Source organism: Bombus huntii, unplaced genomic scaffold, assembly GCF_024542735.1.
Source record: "Bombus huntii isolate Logan2020A unplaced genomic scaffold, iyBomHunt1.1 ctg00000057.1, whole genome shotgun sequence".
NCBI lineage: Eukaryota > Metazoa > Arthropoda > Insecta > Hymenoptera > Apidae > Bombus > Bombus huntii.
In genome coordinates, this window is record NW_026099318.1 from 254,875 (window position 1) to 272,408 (window position 17,534).

At 38.1% G+C, this 17,534-nt stretch overlaps 4 protein-coding genes across 4 annotated transcripts in view; 1 reads left to right on the top strand and 3 right to left on the bottom strand.

Moving 5' to 3' along the window:
* LOC126875728 (uncharacterized) overlaps positions 1–17,534 on the top strand; it is a 303,269-nt gene that overhangs the window by 163,756 nt on the left and 121,979 nt on the right. The window lies entirely within an intron of this gene.
* On the bottom strand, positions 9,889–10,632 carry LOC126875746 (RRP12-like protein). Its single transcript, XM_050638634.1, has 2 exons — positions 10,403–10,632; positions 9,889–10,329 (listed from the first exon to the last, which is right to left on the bottom strand). The coding sequence occupies exons 1-2, from the start codon at positions 10,570–10,572 to the stop codon at positions 10,134–10,136; spliced, it is 366 nt and encodes a 121-aa protein (XP_050494591.1). The 5' UTR covers positions 10,573–10,632; the 3' UTR covers positions 9,889–10,133.
* Positions 10,879–13,035, bottom strand: LOC126875767 (RRP12-like protein). Its single transcript, XM_050638640.1, has 9 exons — positions 12,920–13,035; positions 12,741–12,849; positions 12,507–12,671; positions 12,300–12,421; positions 12,141–12,216; positions 11,794–12,030; positions 11,502–11,728; positions 11,296–11,414; positions 10,879–11,039 (listed from the first exon to the last, which is right to left on the bottom strand). Exons 1-9 carry the CDS (start codon positions 12,925–12,927, stop codon positions 10,879–10,881), a joined length of 1,224 nt encoding a protein of 407 aa, XP_050494597.1. The 5' UTR covers positions 12,928–13,035.
* On the bottom strand, positions 13,236–13,708 carry LOC126875750 (RRP12-like protein). Its single transcript, XM_050638638.1, has 2 exons — positions 13,556–13,708; positions 13,236–13,486 (listed from the first exon to the last, which is right to left on the bottom strand). The coding sequence occupies exons 1-2, from the start codon at positions 13,641–13,643 to the stop codon at positions 13,323–13,325; spliced, it is 252 nt and encodes an 83-aa protein (XP_050494595.1). The 5' UTR covers positions 13,644–13,708; the 3' UTR covers positions 13,236–13,322.

Sequence of the window (17,534 nt, forward strand, 5' to 3'; positions counted from 1 at the left end):
ATAAGGGCGCTTTATCGAGTATACAATAATTGCTTGCGTGATAATACAGTTGTCAAAAGAAAAAAAAAAAGAAACAAATGTCGAGCGGGGCGAGTTTAAGTATTAAAAAGCTAAACAAAGTAAATTACGACACATGGAAATTACAAATAGAGGCAATTAAAGATGACTTGTGGAAATATGCAAATGGTTCAATAATTAAACCTGAAGCAGTGGATGAAGCCTCTTTATGGAATAAAAGGGATGGTAAAGTCAGAACCGATGTTATTCTTACCATAAGTTCGAGTGAGCTGTGTCATGTGAAGCAAGAAAAGCTACGCTCCTAAAGCAATTATTATTCACGAAAATGTCCGGTAGTGAAAATATGTACGATCACTTAAATAATTATTTCAGTCACGTGGATAAATTAAAAGAAATGGATATTCCAATCGCTGATAATTTATTGTCAATCCTATTATTATATAGCGTCCCGAACACATACGTAAATTTTAGATGTGCAATCGAATCGCGGGACCAATTACCTACTCCAGATGCGCTTAAGATAAAATTATTAGAAGAAGCTGATTCTCGTCATAATTCAAATGCTGTAAAAGATTACCAAGAAGCTCTGCAAGTGGAAGATTCAAATAAACACAAAAGCTATGATAAAAATAGAAATTCTTAAAATAAAAATGGATTTATTAAAGCTAACAAAGTAAAACACATCGAATGTTTTTATTGTCACAAACGTAAACATAAGGCAAATCAGTGTTTGAAGAAGAAAAACGATGATCATAAAGCTCAACTAGTACAAGTTCCTGAAATACCCAAAATTGAACAATGCTTGCGTGCTTCCAATATTCAGGATGAAGATAATCAGCATAAAATAGTATTGTTACTGATATTTCATTGAATATAAACATGGAACCACCGATGGAATAGTGCATTGACAGCGGTGCTACGTCACATATGTGCTGTGACATAAACTGTTTTGAATCCATAGAGCCAGTCAGAAATCAGAAAGTAAAATTAGAGAATGACATATTAACTGAAGTCAAAGGTAAGGGTACTGAAATATTATTTAGTTGTATAAGAAACAAACTTGAGAAATTTAGATTGGAAAACGCTTTATACGTGCCAGAATTAAAAGCAAATTTGATCTCAGTATCAAAAGTTACAGCAAATGGAAAAAGGATTGTATTTACAAATAGAAGGGCTACAATATTTGGAAAGAATGATGAAGTCGTTATTACTACTATTCGTAAAAGGGATTTATATGTCGGAAACGAAAGGAAAACCGGAGCCTTCCCTTTGCAATTTTGGGAAAGTCTTCTAATGCTTTAGCCTAGATTTTATCACAGCTGTAATTAAGCAATTGTTGTCATTCAATCTGATTGTAATTGCTCGATATTTGTGATAGCGAAAGTGGATTCGAGGTGACAACTGGTCGCCGAATGTAGCCACGGTCACGGGATGAACTTTTTGCTTGACGAAGGTATGGATCGGTTGTATAGTTCTTCCTAGAAATCACATAGAATTCTACTTTGGAGATATCGATATAATGGGACACACGTTGTATTAGGAATCAAACTCCAGACAGAAACTGCCTAGCAACGGCGTTTGGATCTTTCTCGGTGCTTCCAAAGAGTATACAACAAACTTTTGACAGAAACTGCCTAGCAAAGGCGATTGGAACCTTCTCGATGCCTCCAGCGAGCATATAACAAACAAATGCAGTCGTACAGCGAGAAAGATTTTCATCAGATCATCATTCGTGTGATCGCCTTGGAAAGTGATACATCGAGCAGTTTACCGAGCGACTCAGCAATCGTATTTTTTGTGTCTAAAATTATTCTACGCATAGTAAAGAGTTATCTCGTTGACCGTGGATTCGTTTGAACCCAAGAACATTGTTAATAGCGTTTATTAAACTCATTATTCGTTAAACTTATTATTCGTAAAACCTATTATTCGTTAATCTCATTATTCGTTAAACTTATTATTCGTAAAACATATTATCCGTTAATCTTATTATTCGTTAAACTTATTATTCGTTAAACTTGTTATTCGTTAAACTTATTATTCGTTAATCTAATCGTTTGTTAATCTTATTATTCATTAAACTCAACATTCATAATATTTTGTAAAATCTTGTATATACGCGTAAATATAATCTCTGTTTTGTAAAACGATGGCTAATTCAAACGAAGAATCGTTACGCGCCTTAAATTCTAATGTTACTCCGACATATATATTGTAGATACAAAATCCGAATATATTGGTATGGTATATGAAAACAGAAATACACTTATGGATTGGCGCTATCAATATGGACACTTAAATGAATCTGATCTTCGGAGATTAATAAATAAAAATATGGTAAATGGTCCACCTAATATAAGATTGAGTAAAATGAATACTTGCGATATATGTTTGAAAGGCAAACAGGCAACAACCCCAGTGCCAAAGAGATCTGAATTAAAGATGTTGAAAAAATTAGAACTGATACATTCTGATGTATGCGGCCCTATAAGACAAACATCTTTGGGTGGAGCTGTTAAGGAAATTCGAGGATTTGGAAATACAAATAATTGACTATATTTCACACACAACAGCTATACATCTATATTACACTCTGAAGAACGTCTTGCACGCACGCTTGTCGCCAACCGACTATACAAAATCTTCTAACGGCAGTCTTTTGTCTCAACTAAGACCTGGACGCCCTCTGACCCTTACACACACACTCTCATGTACAGTGTAAATGTATCACTTCCCTAACAGAAGCAAAGTATTTTGCCACCTTTATCGATGACACATCAAGGTTTGTATATGTGTATATCCTTAAGACAAAAGATGAAGTTGAAAGTTCATTTTGGAGATTTAGAGCTTTAGTTGAAAGGCAAACGGGTAACAAGGTAAAAACCCTCTGTAAATTCGACCAATCGCGGGGGGACGTAATCGCGAGGAGAGACGTCAACGGGAGTCGTAAATTCCCGTTACGATTATACCAATCGCTCACTTAGATTACACTGATGAGCATAGATAGATAGATAACAACTTGTCGCACGAAGATGCGATGGATATGTACGCTAGAGCAGGGCTCTTATAATGGAAGTTAATGTATTAATAGACGTAGCACTATAATATATTTAGGAGAGAAGATGTATGTTCGACAACACCGAGAACCGACAAAAGATTTGCGTGAAGTATGCGACTCTCGCGCTATGTGTAGACAGCCGCGTTAGGCGTTAGTTTTTCGACTGTCTGTCGCTCTTTTTTTAATACGGAAGAAAAGTTCGGTGTGGGTGTGCCCCTATGCCTAAAGAACGCGGATTCGTTGGTCCCACTTTCGTTAGGAAAAGTGAGGTTAACGAACCGCGGTGTCGATTGGTCATGACTTGCACTACTGCTCGAAGGGATGAGTAGGGAGTCTCCTGCCATCGTGGTGAATAGATGACTGTGTGCGTGAGAAAAACCTAGCTTGTTTTATTACAGGGCTATTCGGATTTTCCTAATGGGTGCATACCCGCTTTCTCCGTGTTTTAAGTGCGACTAATAAACCCAAGGACTTCTCTAAAAACCGACTGTTTCGAGAATATTTTTAAGCTTTAGAAATTCTTTAAGACAAACGGATTGAAGACACATGGCGAAACAATACAGGGAAGTGAAAGTTATGGTGGGTCCTTAGGTTTATTGCGGGTCGAAGTGACGTTACGCAGGTCGGTTGTTGTCCGGTCGCGCGGGCTGGCGTGCAGATGTTTTAGGCGGCGTAACAGAGACTAAAGGTACTATGATTTTGAAAAATATTTTGTAATCTATTGTGAAGATTTTAAGATCACTGATGTCGAGTATGAATTGAAAATGTTCGGTTTTGGCAGAAATCGCGGTGTTGTACATCTGGCTACCTATTGCCTTGGCGTAATTTTCTATGAATTCATCGGAGTCGAGTATTTGTGGACTAATTATTCCTTGTTTGCCTAATATCATGACGTTAAGTATTTCATCTAATTGGAAGTGTAAAGTTTGCATCGCGGTGTCGACTTTCATGATCATCTTAAGCATAAATCTATCGATATTTGCTTGTTGTTGTAGTTTTAATATATAACTATATGATTTCTCTAAGTAGTTTAGGTTTTCTGAGTTTATAATTTTTCTAATAAGTGCTGTTTGATTAGCTATTATGGTCTTGATTTTATTATTATCATTATTATTATCATTTATTATTATCATATTGTTTATGAGCGTAAGATCGTCATCGTCGAGAGTTCCGAACAGACTTTTCGATACGGAACCTATGATGTTGAGTAAACCTCGTGTGCTTCGGGTATGTGTTAACGCTTTCAAGTGTTTTGCGAGTTGTTTTAGGTTATTGATACGATTTTGTAATCCGCCTAATTCTTCAACGTATTGTTTGCTGATTACACGTGAGTCTATTGTTAATTTATATGATTCTATTATGCTTATCTGTTCGTATATGTCGCTAGTGTCTAATCCTACTATTGGCAGTATCTCTGTATAAATATCCTTTTCCTATGTTTTCTACGAATACAGAGTTTCCTTCTAATGGCGTAATATTTATTTGCGCGGATACTATTCCGGCAAAGAGGAGCGTCGACCTGGAAAGTAAGGTTTTATACGATTACCGTGTATCTTTTTGTCTTACTGTTTACTGTTGATCAATGTTTCGCGAGCGTTTCGGAGTCTAGAGTCCCATTCCTTTTTGCGGAACGTGACTTCGTTTGCGTATGTGCGCTGGGGACTCTTGGATATTGTGGAGGGAAGATTGGCTTGGTGTCCGAATGTGAGTCCGAATGGCGTGTAACCAGTGGAATCGTGTATCATTGTATTATATGCAAGGCATACAAAGTTAAGTTGATCGTCCCATTCTTCATCCGAATTTCGCTGTATCGATTTTAACATGTCTGTTACTACTGCGTGTGTCCGTTCTAAAGATCCGTTACTTTGTGGGTGCAAGGATGTCGTTTTGATATGTTTGATTTTGAACGCGTCTTCGTACTGTTGCATTAAACTAGATATAAAATTCTGTCCGCGGTCAGTTAATATCTTTTTTGGAGCGGAAAAGATGTAAATGTAACGATTGAGGAGTGCGTTCCAAATTGTTTCCGTTTGCTGAGTTTTTAGTGGTACGAGTATTAAGTATTTTGTCAGTTCGTCATGTATGGATAGATTGTACTGATTGCCTTTCTTCGTCTTTTTCAGTGGGCCTAATAAGTCCATACCAATTTTATCGTTTGGTTCGAGGGGTGTGTCGGTGATACAAGGTTCTTCGCGCGGTCTGATACGTGTAGTTTTAGATGTTTGGTAGGTGTCGCATGATTCTATATGTTGTTGTATGCGTTTCATCAAATCTGGTACTCTGTGCCGTTCACGAATGCGGTCGTATGTCTTTTGTATATCGGGGTGTCCTACTAAATCGTGATTTTCTTTTAATAATTCGTCTATTTCTTCGGCGCTATATGTTTGGATTGGTTCCCATGCAAAATTTAATTCTTTTACTGTGCCGTTCAGAAATAATAAAATTCGTTTGATCGCGTTCTTCTCGGTTTCTGTGAAACTGTCGTCGCCTATACCTATCTTCTCGTTTGTATGAATAATTTCGTTTAATTTAGTTAACCATTCGACTCTGTCGTAATTTCCTAGCTCTGTTTTGGATAATTGATAGAAAGATTTACGGTTCGGAGTCATTTTGAGAATTTTGGGTAACGCGTCGGTAGATTTTTCCCAATCGTGAAACTTTTTGTCGAGTTCTATGTTCAAGTTTTCGCGTCGACTGGTCAGAACATGTATTCTAGATAGTGCGTCGGCTGCAGTGTTATCTTTTCCTTTCGTATATTCTATGTCGCATTCGTATTCTTCTAGTTTCAATCGCCATCTCATCAAGCGTGATGAGGGGTCTTTGCAATTCTGTAGCCATTTTAGTGCTTGGTGATCGGTTCGGATGAGGAATTTCCGCCCTAACAAATATTGTCGGAGGCGTTTCATGGCCCATACTATTGCTAAAAGTTCTTTTTCTGTGGTGGAATAATTTCGTTCCGGTGGGTTTAGAGTTCGCGAGATATAACAACATGGATGTCCGTCCTGTGATAAGATCGCACCTATACCTTCGTTACTGGTGTCAGTCGTTAATGTGAATTGTTTCGCAAAGTCTGGGAATTTTAGTACGGGTGATGAACAGAGTTTGTCTTTTAATGTCTAGAATGCTTTCTGGGTTTTATCTGTCCAATGAAATGGTGTCTCCTTTTTTGTAAGTTCGGTCAATGGTTTCGCGATTTTAGAAAAGCTTCTGATGAACTTGCGGTAATAACCTGCTAGTCCTAAGAACGATTTGATGTCTGTGGGATTACGTGGCTGTTTGAAATTGCTAACGGCTTCTAATTTTTGGGGATTTGGCTTTACAGCTTCGGCGGTTACTATATGTCCGAGATATTCTAATTCTGGTTTGAGAAATTCGCATTTGTCCGGCTGTATTTTGAGTCTGAGTTCGCGTAGGCGTTGCAATACTATCGCGAGGTTGCTATTGTGCTCTTCAATCGACTGTCCGAATATTATAATGTCGTCTAAATATACGAAGCAATGTTTATTTATGAGTCCTCTTAGCGCGGTATCCATCATGCGTTGAGATGTTGCAGGTGCATTCTTTAAACCGAATGGCATTCTATTGTAATGGTAGTGTCCTTGTGGTGTGGAGCATGCTGTGTATTTCTTAGAGTCTGTGTCCATTGGGATTTGATGGAATCCGGAGGATAAATCGAGGGCTGAGAAAAATTTTGCGTTGCCTAGTTGGGATAGTATGTCGTCTATGTCAGGTAATGGATATGCGTCCTGGTCAGTTAGTTCGTTTATTTTTCTGAAGTCTATTACAATTCGCCATTTCTGTTTCCCTGAGGCGTCAGCCTTTTTTGGTACTACCCAGACTGGTGAATTGTAAGGAGAATCAGATGGTTCTATGATGTTCTTTTGTAGCATTTCGTCCATTTATCGTTTGATTTCTTCTTTATGGCATTCAGGCGGTCGGTAAGATTTTGTGTTAATGATTTTATTTTCTTTTAACGTTATTGTGTGTTTAGCAAGGTTAGTGTATGGTAATAAGTCGGTCTCTAGATTGAATACGTCGAGGTAAAACAGCAATATCTTTTCGATTGGTTCACGGTGAGTTTTCTTTATATGCGAAAGTCTGACTAAATCTTTAAACGTGGAGACTTGATCGTACGTGTTTGAATTTTCGATAAAATTAGTCATTTTGACTGGGCACTCACCACCATTGATAAAGCATGTCGTTGTCGGTTTTCCTTCCAGGTAGACTGTTTTTGACACTGCTTGTTTTGGAGGTACGTCGTTTTCCTGTTGCAATAAAAGTATATTATTGTCACGTTATAATTGTTGATTTGAGAGTTCAAATTTGGATTTAGATAGGGCTGGTAAACCGAGTATGCTGTCTTCTATAATTGGAAAGTTGTCTTCTACCACAAAGAATTCTAGAGGTTTGCCAAATAGTTTTATCAAAGCGTGTTCGTTAGTTTTAAATTTAGAGTGTCCCATCGAGAATTTTCGTTCTTTTGTTATTCTTGGTCGTAATAGGCATCTTCGCTTGAGTATATTAATTCCTGCTCCGCTGTCAATGAGGAATTTATATCGCTGTCCATCGGATCGTAAAAGTACTGTGGGTAGTCTTCCTGTTGTGGCGTTAATTCGTAAGTCTGGTATATTGGTTTCTCTATTTCTTCCTTGCTTGTCTCGAGATTGTGAACTGCTGGTGGTCTCGGAAATTGGCTGGGTGTTCGAAAATTTCTACATTAACTGGAGACATGTCCGATCTGATTGCATTTGAAGCATTTTAATTGTGTCCTTTGGGCAAGTGGTATTTGTTCAGTTTGTCGGAAGCTTCTTGGCATTGGACTGGGTGTTGGAGTTGGTTTTCTAATGATTGAATAGGAATTATTGGTTGTTAGTCATCGCTGCCCATGGAGTCGTAATCGTTCCATTGGTTTTGGTCGTCGATTTCGATCTTCCCTGAAGAATCGCTCGATGTCGGTGGCTTTCTTTACGACTTCAAGGATATTGTATGGTGGATTGGCGAGTAGTAATTGTCCTATTTCGCTTTTCAGGCCTCGAATAAAATCGATTACGGAGTCTCTTAAAATCCTGTCGTTCATAGCTCGTCTAGTAATTTCGTCACAGTATTCGTTCGTTATACTGTATTGTAGCTTATTGAGTGCTCTGCGGAACCTGATGATATAACTTTGCACACTTTCGTCGTGACGCTGTCTCGTTTCGCGTAGCTGGTCTTGTTGTTCTCTAACAGAATCTTGGGTGGCTACGTTTCGTCGTAGGGCATCGTACAGGTGTCCGTATTCGTTTATTGGTATATTGCGGATAGCCATTGCGGCTTTACCCGTGATTTTCCCGATTTTGATCATTTTTATTAGTAGCGTGGGTTCGCTACACATGGCTCGCAATTCACGTACTTCCGATATCGTCTTCGCCGTTTAATTGCGGAATACATGCTTATAATAAATAAGAATACAAAGCACTTAAACTATCTCATTCACTTATAGTAAATAAGAATACAAAACACTTAGCAGTAGTCAATCTGTTTCGACCATTCGCGGGGAGACGCGATCGCGAGGAAGCACGTCAACGGGAGTCGTAAATTCCCATTACGATTGGATAATCGACGCCACGAAATGATCGATCCCCTGATTTCGTTTGCGATAATAGGGGTGGTTAAATTGATTTTACACTGAATTAACGAATACAATTAATGTTTATTCCAACAACTTCTTGACTAGAAATGTACAATTAATTCGATTGATAGAGTAACGAGGTGTTGTACACGACGCACGCTTAGATGTTGAAGGTTCAAAAAACGTATAAAGACTAACTTTCTGTAACGATGATGCAGCGGAGGACACTTGCGATGGGTGCGTCTAATGATGCGAGAAAAGATGATTTGTTAAGACCAAGTTCTTGTTGGGAGAGTGAGGGAAGGACTTCTCTGGTAATAGGTTAATTTTCTGGATTGGTGGTGGAAGAGTGGAGGAAGGGTGTTAACCGCCCCGAGAGAAAGTTGCTAGTGTAAAACATCGTACATGAGAAAGACGAACTTCTCCTATCTTTCCGTAGTAAACAATAACCTTTAGACAGTGACTTAGTGCAGATGTTTGGTTCGGTCTGAAGGACCTTAGAAATTCCTCTAAGATTTATGATCGGCTCTTAAGACTATTGAAGGTACGCAGTGAAGGCGTGCGGACATCTGGTTGCCATCCTGTCCGCGGTGTGTGGCCTGTTCTAGAAAGAATGTCGCACGACGTAACACAATCGTTGTAAAAAACCCATCACGTATTAAATAGCTACCAGCTAACCTTATAAGGCACCATTTCATATTAACTTAATAAAAGTAAGGTAGCAACCTATCCCCATAATACTCGTTTTTACCTCTTTCAGGTATCGCCACCTCCTTCGCAGTATACACTCTGCTTCACAGAAACAGTTGAGTTCCACTCAATTACTTATGATATAAAAATACAAACCACTTAACGTAGCCATCTTTATAAGTACAAGTCACTTAATCTAGAGAAGTAAATTATTATTAATATACATAGCTACACAGTCTAGGCTAGAGGAATCCATCTCAATGTCAATTTAATATAATTATTAAAAATTTACTATAGGTTATATATTACTATTATACCTTGATACTTCAATGTGGATCCACTCCTTACGCTAACGTTATCATAACTATCGCTATATTTACGTTTTTTATCCATTGCTTGCGACATGGCTACAGACTGAACATCATCTTCTGATCATATAACATAAAAATTCATTGGCTTCGTTCACTTGTTTCTTTGAATTACTTTACATTTTTCTAGAATTCCTAACCTCAAATCTAACCCCAATTCGTCTTCTGAATAATCGTCTTCTGAATCACTGTGCAACAAAAGCGCAGATTTCTTCTTTCTCTTGGGTTCTGGTTCATTATCTTTCTCATTATCTACTGTGATAGTAAGACGGCCATCAGACGTAATCTTAAATTCACGATCTTTCCGTTTTATAGCTGCTATTTTTGAATTAATAGCGACTATAGGTTGCGTCGCTAAAAAAGTATTTTGTAAATCTAATTCCAACTTCGACTAATCGAATTTTGAAAAATATCTAGACTTACTTGATATATTTCGAGCAGCCGCACGATCAACGAGATCAACGATCTCTTCATTCTCATGAATCCAGGCTTCCTTTCGCGATGTTCTTTTCTTCCTTTTCCTTGACTCTTCATTGCCCATATCTTCATCGAACTCATCATCGCTATCCGCCAATATTTCTTCAATACTGAATTTTAATAAAGATTGTAGAGTTGTTTCGGTTTAAGAAAAATTCCGTTTAAAGGAAAATACAAAGTTACCTTTTAGGTTTTCTCTTTGCATTGAATTCAGCATCCTCGTCATTTTCTTGTTTTTTCAATTTCCTCAATTCTTTTTTCTTTTTCTTCGCTTCTTCTGCCTTATTCATATTTTTTAATCTCTTACGTAACATCGCATTGGAAGCTGGAATCATGCCAAAAATTGTTTCCATTCCGTATTCTCTTATTAACTTTACCAGAATATCGTACTTTTTGTCTGAAATGCGTATGGCAGTCATCGTTCATTGCACATAAAGCGCCTATCTGCAAATTCACTTATTCGTTTTTTTATTGAGATATACGGGATTTTTTTACTACCTGTTATTATTATTAATTAAACGCCTTTGTTACTAATCAACAATTTTAAATTCGAGGCAACAATATGAGATGGCATCACAGTAATATATATTTTGATATATGACAATGCAGCTTCTGCAATTTCTCTTGTCAGACTTGTAATTTATTTTTATACGAAATGTTTATTTTGACTTTAGTTTGAAATAAACTGTACCGTTGTAATGATAAGTGATAGAAGAAAGTGCCAGCAAGGATGCGGTACAATACTTTTGTATATTTTCTATCGCACCACTCAAACCAACCATGAGCATATTAACATAATCTTTAAGATGTGTAGGATTTCCTAAAAATTTCTCGGCAATAATGTTTAAAAGTTGATATGCAGAAGTTCGATATTTCGCATTTAAGTCTTTTAAACTCATTATTGCTTCGGGCACAATGGCTTCGAAGAACTTAGTTTTCTCAAGTTGTGGATGAATTTTTATGAGATGAATTAAGCATTTTAATCGTACCTAATTAAAAAATGAGTAAGGCTTATTTGTTAAAATTTTCATAAGAAATTGATATTATAGAACAACGTTTGTAAAATTAGCACATACTCCTCTGCTTGGCTTGCGACTTCAGTAGCAGAGGATTATTATTATTAATAATTTTTGTATCTCGAACTACAAACTCTTTACACGTTTCCTTCCCACTGCCACATATCTCTTCTAAAAACCTGAAAGAACATACAAATAAAAAATAATTTTTGTTTTTGCAGAAAAGATAGTTAAAATATTTAATTCCAAATATATTAAAAAGTTACCTATACGCTTTCTTCTGTTCCTTGGTTTTAGAAATTTCTTTAAGAAGTGGTACACACATATCGTAAAACGTCCTTAATCTATTAATGTCAGTATGATTAATAAATAATCTTATTATATCGTGAATACTTTCTTTGAAAAAATCGTCGATATCAGGTTCTTTCAACTTAAATAACGCACGATCGAATAATTCGTGTACCAATTCTTTATCCGTAATTGTAAGATACACCTGTAATTGTACAAAATATTAGTTAATCTCTTTAAAGAAAGTTACTCCTTCTATTCACAAATTACTCTTATTGTATCAAACGTGGCGAAGCGTTGTCCTTCTTCGTCAGTTCCAAGTGGCTTAGTAGTGTATAGATTTAGAAACAATGGTAAATAATTCTTTGCAAATCTAGCTAGTTCGTGTATATCTTCTTTTTTGTCGCCTTCGACTGCTTTCGTTATTAATCTTCGTAAGGCAGACGTTATCGACGTCCTTAAATTCCTTCTTTCATTTAAATTTGTTCCTAACAGTTTAGATATATTCTAAACAAGATAAAAGTTATCTCATGGATACTTGATACTATATTTTTTATATTTATCTCTGTTATATACCTTGAAATTATCTTTCACATCAGTAGCGTTGTTGCATATACTTGGTAAAATAGCCCAGACTTGGTAAACGAGAAATTCGTAAGTTTTCCTGCGTACAGGTGCTCGGTTGCTTTTTTTCTAAAATTGAGTATAATTATCATTCAAAATATCAATATAAGATAATTTATACTCTTATAATAAAGATAGATTACAATACTTACTCGCACAATGCAACGATAGGTAGCAATGCTTCCGTGAAGAAAGTATGTGACCCACCTAGCATACAATCTTTCAATAATGGTAGTAGCCAAGTTATTTTTGAATTAATCGCATTGTGTGATACCTATAGAATAGTGATTTATATTACTGTAATTATAAAATAAAGTTTTTCTTTCTAAGCATAATCCGGTTCATATAGAATTACTTGCCTTTAATGGAATCAAATTTAATACTGTCTCCGGTCCTAGCACTCTTATCGCAGCTCCAATAGCGTACTCAGCGTCATTTTTCCACGCAAAATTGTAAGAATCACGTAACTCAGCAAGACTTTTTAATATCTCTATTAATTGCGGACTTCTCGCTTTACCAGTTGCCTGTAATAAAAGGAAACGTTGAATTGTACAACATTGACAAATGGGTAAGAAGCAGAAAATCGATATTACCTGAAACAGTAGGGCTATTAAATGAAGAATATGATACCAAGCTTCCAAATATTGATAACCTAATGCTTGATGGATCATAAAAGTTATCTGATTGATAGTGTCCTTATATCTAAAAGTATGATATAAATGATGAAATATAAATTATAGATACGAAAAATAATAATTAAATCTTATCTTACGTTTTCATTGATTCTTCGGTTTCACATATTTTACCGACACAATTCCGTAATAAAATTTTTATCGTGTGCGAAGAACCAGATATAACTTCCGATTTGTTATTTTATGAAATAAAATTATAGTTGTTATTTCGTGCAAGCGTTGCCAGAGTCACCTTGCTACTGTTGCATTGAAAAATCTGACCCAAATCTAAACCCAATACATTGATGATACTCGCTCTTAATTGAGTTATAACAGATACTTTTCGCAGCCTCGCATATGCAGTTGCGCTCGGGCTGCTTCGAGTTTTCTCATAGTTATAAAGTTATAAACATTTACTCGCATTTTTCTTCTTTTTTCTAAAGATAAAAATGAATCAATTCAATGCGTATCTTCGATTTAAATCAAAATTCATGGTATCATTATTTACCTTTTGTTTAATGCTGCTCTTGACAAAGGTACATAAGCATATGGATTTGGTTTTCCTTTCCTTTTAACATCACCTCCAGCCTTTGATGCTTTATATTCCGCTCCTGGTATACATTCTGTTCTTGACTTTTTCAATGGTCGATGTATTCCAGACCCTCCTGCTACGGATACCAAAATTGTTATTAAACAACAGACCAAAATTTACTATAGGTTATATATTACTATTATACCTCGATACTTTAATGTGGATCCACTCCTTACGCTGACGTTATTATAACTATCGTTATATTTACGTTTTTTATCCATTGCTTGCGACATGGCTACAGACCGAACATCATCTTCTGATCATGTAACATAAAAATTCATTGGCTTCGTTCACTTGTTTCTTTGAATTACTTTACATTTTTCTTGTCACGTCCCGCGCTGCGCACGCGCCGTAACGTAGGCTAAAACTATCAATAGCGCGAGTGAGCGTTCTAATTTGAAATTTAAATAAATTTTAACAATTTGTATAAACTAAATTCGAACCTCACAACCCCCACGGAATAACCCGTCACATGACAACCCCTCCACGGTAGACCTAAATATAAATAAGCGTAGCGGCATAGAAGAAGCGGTAATAATTCCTTAGTTTTAGAGTAGTTAATTCCTCAGTTTTGTGTGATTAGTTCCTCAGTTCTTGGTGATTAATTCCTTGGTTCTTGGCGATTAGTTCTCATTTCCTGGCAAGCAATTTCTTGTTCATAGCGATTAATTCTTAATTCCTCTAGCTCTTAATTTCTCAATTCCTTTGTTTTTTTAATTCTTCAGTTCCTTAGTTTTCAGCTCTTAATTCCTTTAGCTCTTAGTTTTTGCTCTCAGCTTTTAGATTCTCTAGTCCTTTAGTTCGTTAGCTTTTAGTTCTTTGTTTTATTAGTTTTCAATTCTTGTTAGTCTTGTTAATCGACGCGTTTGTATTTGTCAATTTGTAAACTATCGAAAATCTATCGAAATTAAAATCTTGTAATTAATAAGAGCGAAACGTATTGCGAACGATTGTAACTCCGAGCATTCGAAATTTCAACGACTATTCTGTCAATATCCAATTAGAATACGAATAAACATTTTTTGTGAAGAATATTTGTCTAATAATATAGCAGGATTAAGCGAACATTTATTTTCACCAACTTTAATCCTCTCCCGTGCTAGCACTCCTGCGCATAGCAGGTTAGCCGAAACGTGGAGTTTAATTTCAAATCGCATTATATAACAGACAATACTACAATTTAGTCTAAATTCAAAAATTAACGGCAACGCAACCAAAACGAGCCAGACAAAACGTAACATTCTACAATTCCTAACCCCAAATCTAACCCCAATTCTTACCACAATCGTCTTCTGAATCACTGCACAAAAGTGCAGATTTCTTCTTTCTCTTGCGTTCTGGTTCATCTTTTTCTACTGTGACAATATGTCGGCCATCAGACGTAGTCTTAAATTCACGATCTTTCCGCCTTATAGCCGCTATTTTTGAATTAATAGCGACTATAGGTTGCGTTGCTTAAAAATTATTTTGTACATCGACTAATCGAATTGAGAAAAATAACTAGACTTACTTGATATATTTCGAGCAGCCGCAGGATCAACGAGATCAACGATCTCTTCATGCTCATGAATCCAGGCTTGCAGTCATTTTGGCAGTGTTATGGCACTGCCGTGTGAAAAGGGACTGAGCGTTTCGTCCCGGGACTATCGGTGGACTCGTCAGTAAGGCTATGCCCTGTAGTCTCTGCCTTAGACGTAGAGGGAATCTAGCTAGGTGCGGTATTTGTATCATGCCTCCTATATTCGACCGCTAGCGAGATAGACAGACTCGTTGTCGTCGTAGCGGCCCTCTGGTGTTGACGGTTGGTACCCGGATCGCCCTAGAGGTGTTACGACCGTGTTGATGCCTCGACCTGTCGGAGTCCTGTTGGTACCGATCCGCCACAAATCCCTTGAATAGCATTATGTCTTTTTAAATTTTTCTTAAGGCGCTTCGTCTCCGCCGCAATGTACTGATCTGTTCAGCGTGGGCCATGTGTTAGTTTAATAGATTGAGCGAGCTTATCTTGAAGAACTGGACGTTGGTCCGGGAATCGGTTACCATTCGTTATTGTGCGGCGTGGGGTCGCGCATATGCTTAGCGAGGGAGGAGTTCCTTTCCGATGGCTACTCGTGTGATTAGGTGATTAAGTAGATAAAATGTTGAATTCACGTGACACTGTATGGTTACTGGTAAGTGCACTTTTCAGTGGCACGTGATCCAGCTCGAAGGACCAGCGAGGACCAGCGAGGAGACGCGATCGCGAGGAAGCGCGTCAACGAGAGTCGTAAATTCTCATTACGATTATAAGAATCGACACCACGAACAGATCGATCCTCTTATTTCTTGTGGGATAATAGGGGTAATTGATGATATGGTATAATATAGCGATTGACAGGGTCATAAAATTCATATTTCCAATAACTTAATACACTAAATAGTTACACCTTTACGTATGATATTGTTACGACCGTTCGCGGAGAGACGCGATCGCGAGGAAAATGCGTCAGCGAGAGGCGTAAATTCTCGCTACGATTCGGTTAATCGACGCCGCGAATTAGTCGTTCCCCTGTTTCGGTTAAGATAACAGAGGTGATTGAATGAATATGACACAGTATAGTAAGTTATATTTCACCGTTTATTCTAACAACTTATAACGAAGGCAATTACGCTGGTGCGTATGTACGAGATGAATGAGTGACTGATTTAGGAGTGTGTATACCCGGTTAAAGGATGTTGACCGTTCGAAGGATGTACAATCAGTGATGTTCGGAAACGATGCTGTGGCAAAGGAAAGCTAAGGATGGGTGTGTCCAGCGCACGGGACCATCGGATTTGTTGGTGATGATTTTAGTTAAGAGAGTGAGGGAAATAGGCTTCGTTGTTAATTGGTTAAACGAAGGGTCTTAACCGCTCTCGAGAGAAAGTGGTTCGTGGGAGGAAAGTTGTATCATACGAGAGAAAAACCGACTTTCCCTTGTCTAGCCGTAGTAGACAATGGTCTTTAGAAATTCTTCGGAAACAGACGTTTGTTTGGTTTGAAGGACCCCCACTAGGAAATTCGTGAGATTTATGGAAGATACTTGAGACTATTGAGGGTACGCAGTGAGTATCCGAAGACATCTGGTTGCCATATTGCCCGCGGTGTGTGGCCTGGGCTAGGTAGAAGGTTACGCGACGTAACATCCTCCCCCCGTTGAGAGGGCACCGATGAAGTGATATGGTGTGATGTTGTCAGGTGGATCTCTTGTCAGACTTCGGTGCTGTTGATTGGTTCGGAGTCGTCTGGAGTCGTTCAGCTCGGTAGTGGTACCATCCGCTTGATGCTCCGATCGAGGGTACTCGTCGCCATTCGAACGATAGCCGTGCGTATGATGCCGTCTGCGCCGGGTTGGGCCTTGATGATTCTGCCCAATGGCCATTGCATCGGGGGAACATTGTCTTCTCTGAGAAGGACGATGGTGCCTTCTCGTATGTCGTGACTGCCCTTGCTCCATTTGTTTTGGATGTGTAGCCCGTTTAGATACTCTCGATTCCACCGGCGCCAGAAATGTTGTTTGAGTTTCTGAATATGCTGCCAGCAGGAGAGACGATTGGATGGCGTGTCCCTGAAATCTCGTTCTCGGAAACTTGTTAGTGAATCTCCGATGAGGAAATGACCGGGAGTGAGAACTAGGAGATCGTTTGGGTCTGAAGATATCGGAGTCAGCGGGCGGGAGTTGAAGATAGACTCGATTTCAATGATGAGAGTATTAAGGTTTTCGAAGCTCGTTACCTACGACACGTCTGAGATGTCGTTTGAAAGACTTCACTGCAGCCTCCCACAACCCGTCGAAGTGAGGTGAGTTGGGAGGGATGAAGCGCCATTCGATCCGTCGGTCGGCTGAAAAGGACTGGACCTGTGCCTTGTGATCATCAGATTGCAGGAGATTTCGGAGCTCTCGTAATTCATTGTTGGCGCCAACGAAGTTGGTACCGTTGTCGGAGTAAATTGTCACACAGAATCCTCGGCGAGCGATGAATCTTCGCAGAGCAGCAATGAAGGCCTCGCTAGTGAGATCGCTGACCAACTTGATGTGGACTGCTTTAACTGCAAGACATACAAAGATTGCTACGTATACCTTGATTTTGCGTCGGTTGCGATC

Excerpts from the sequence above, each read along its gene's own strand:
- LOC126875767 (XM_050638640.1), bottom strand. Across the intron at positions 12,217-12,299 it reads CCTATCGTTGCATTGTGCGA|AAAAAAAGCAACCGAGCACC; the intron begins GTAAGTATTGTA and ends ACTCAATTTTAG. Across the intron at positions 11,040-11,295 it reads GTCGCAAGCCAAGCAGAGGA|GAAATCCTACACATCTTAAA; the intron begins GTATGTGCTAAT and ends AGAAATTTTTAG.
- LOC126875750 (XM_050638638.1), bottom strand. The coding sequence starts at position 13,643 with ATGTCGCAAGCAATGGATAAAAAACGTAAATATAACGATAGTTATAAT. Across the intron at positions 13,487-13,555 it reads ATCCACATTAAAGTATCGAG|CAGGAGGGTCTGGAATACAT; the intron begins GTATAATAGTAA and ends TGGTATCCGTAG.
- LOC126875746 (XM_050638634.1), bottom strand. The coding sequence starts at position 10,572 with ATGGAAACAATTTTTGGCATGATTCCAGCTTCCAATGCGATGTTACGT. Across the intron at positions 10,330-10,402 it reads GCAAAGAGAAAACCTAAAAG|TATTGAAGAAATATTGGCGG; the intron begins GTAACTTTGTAT and ends ATTAAAATTCAG.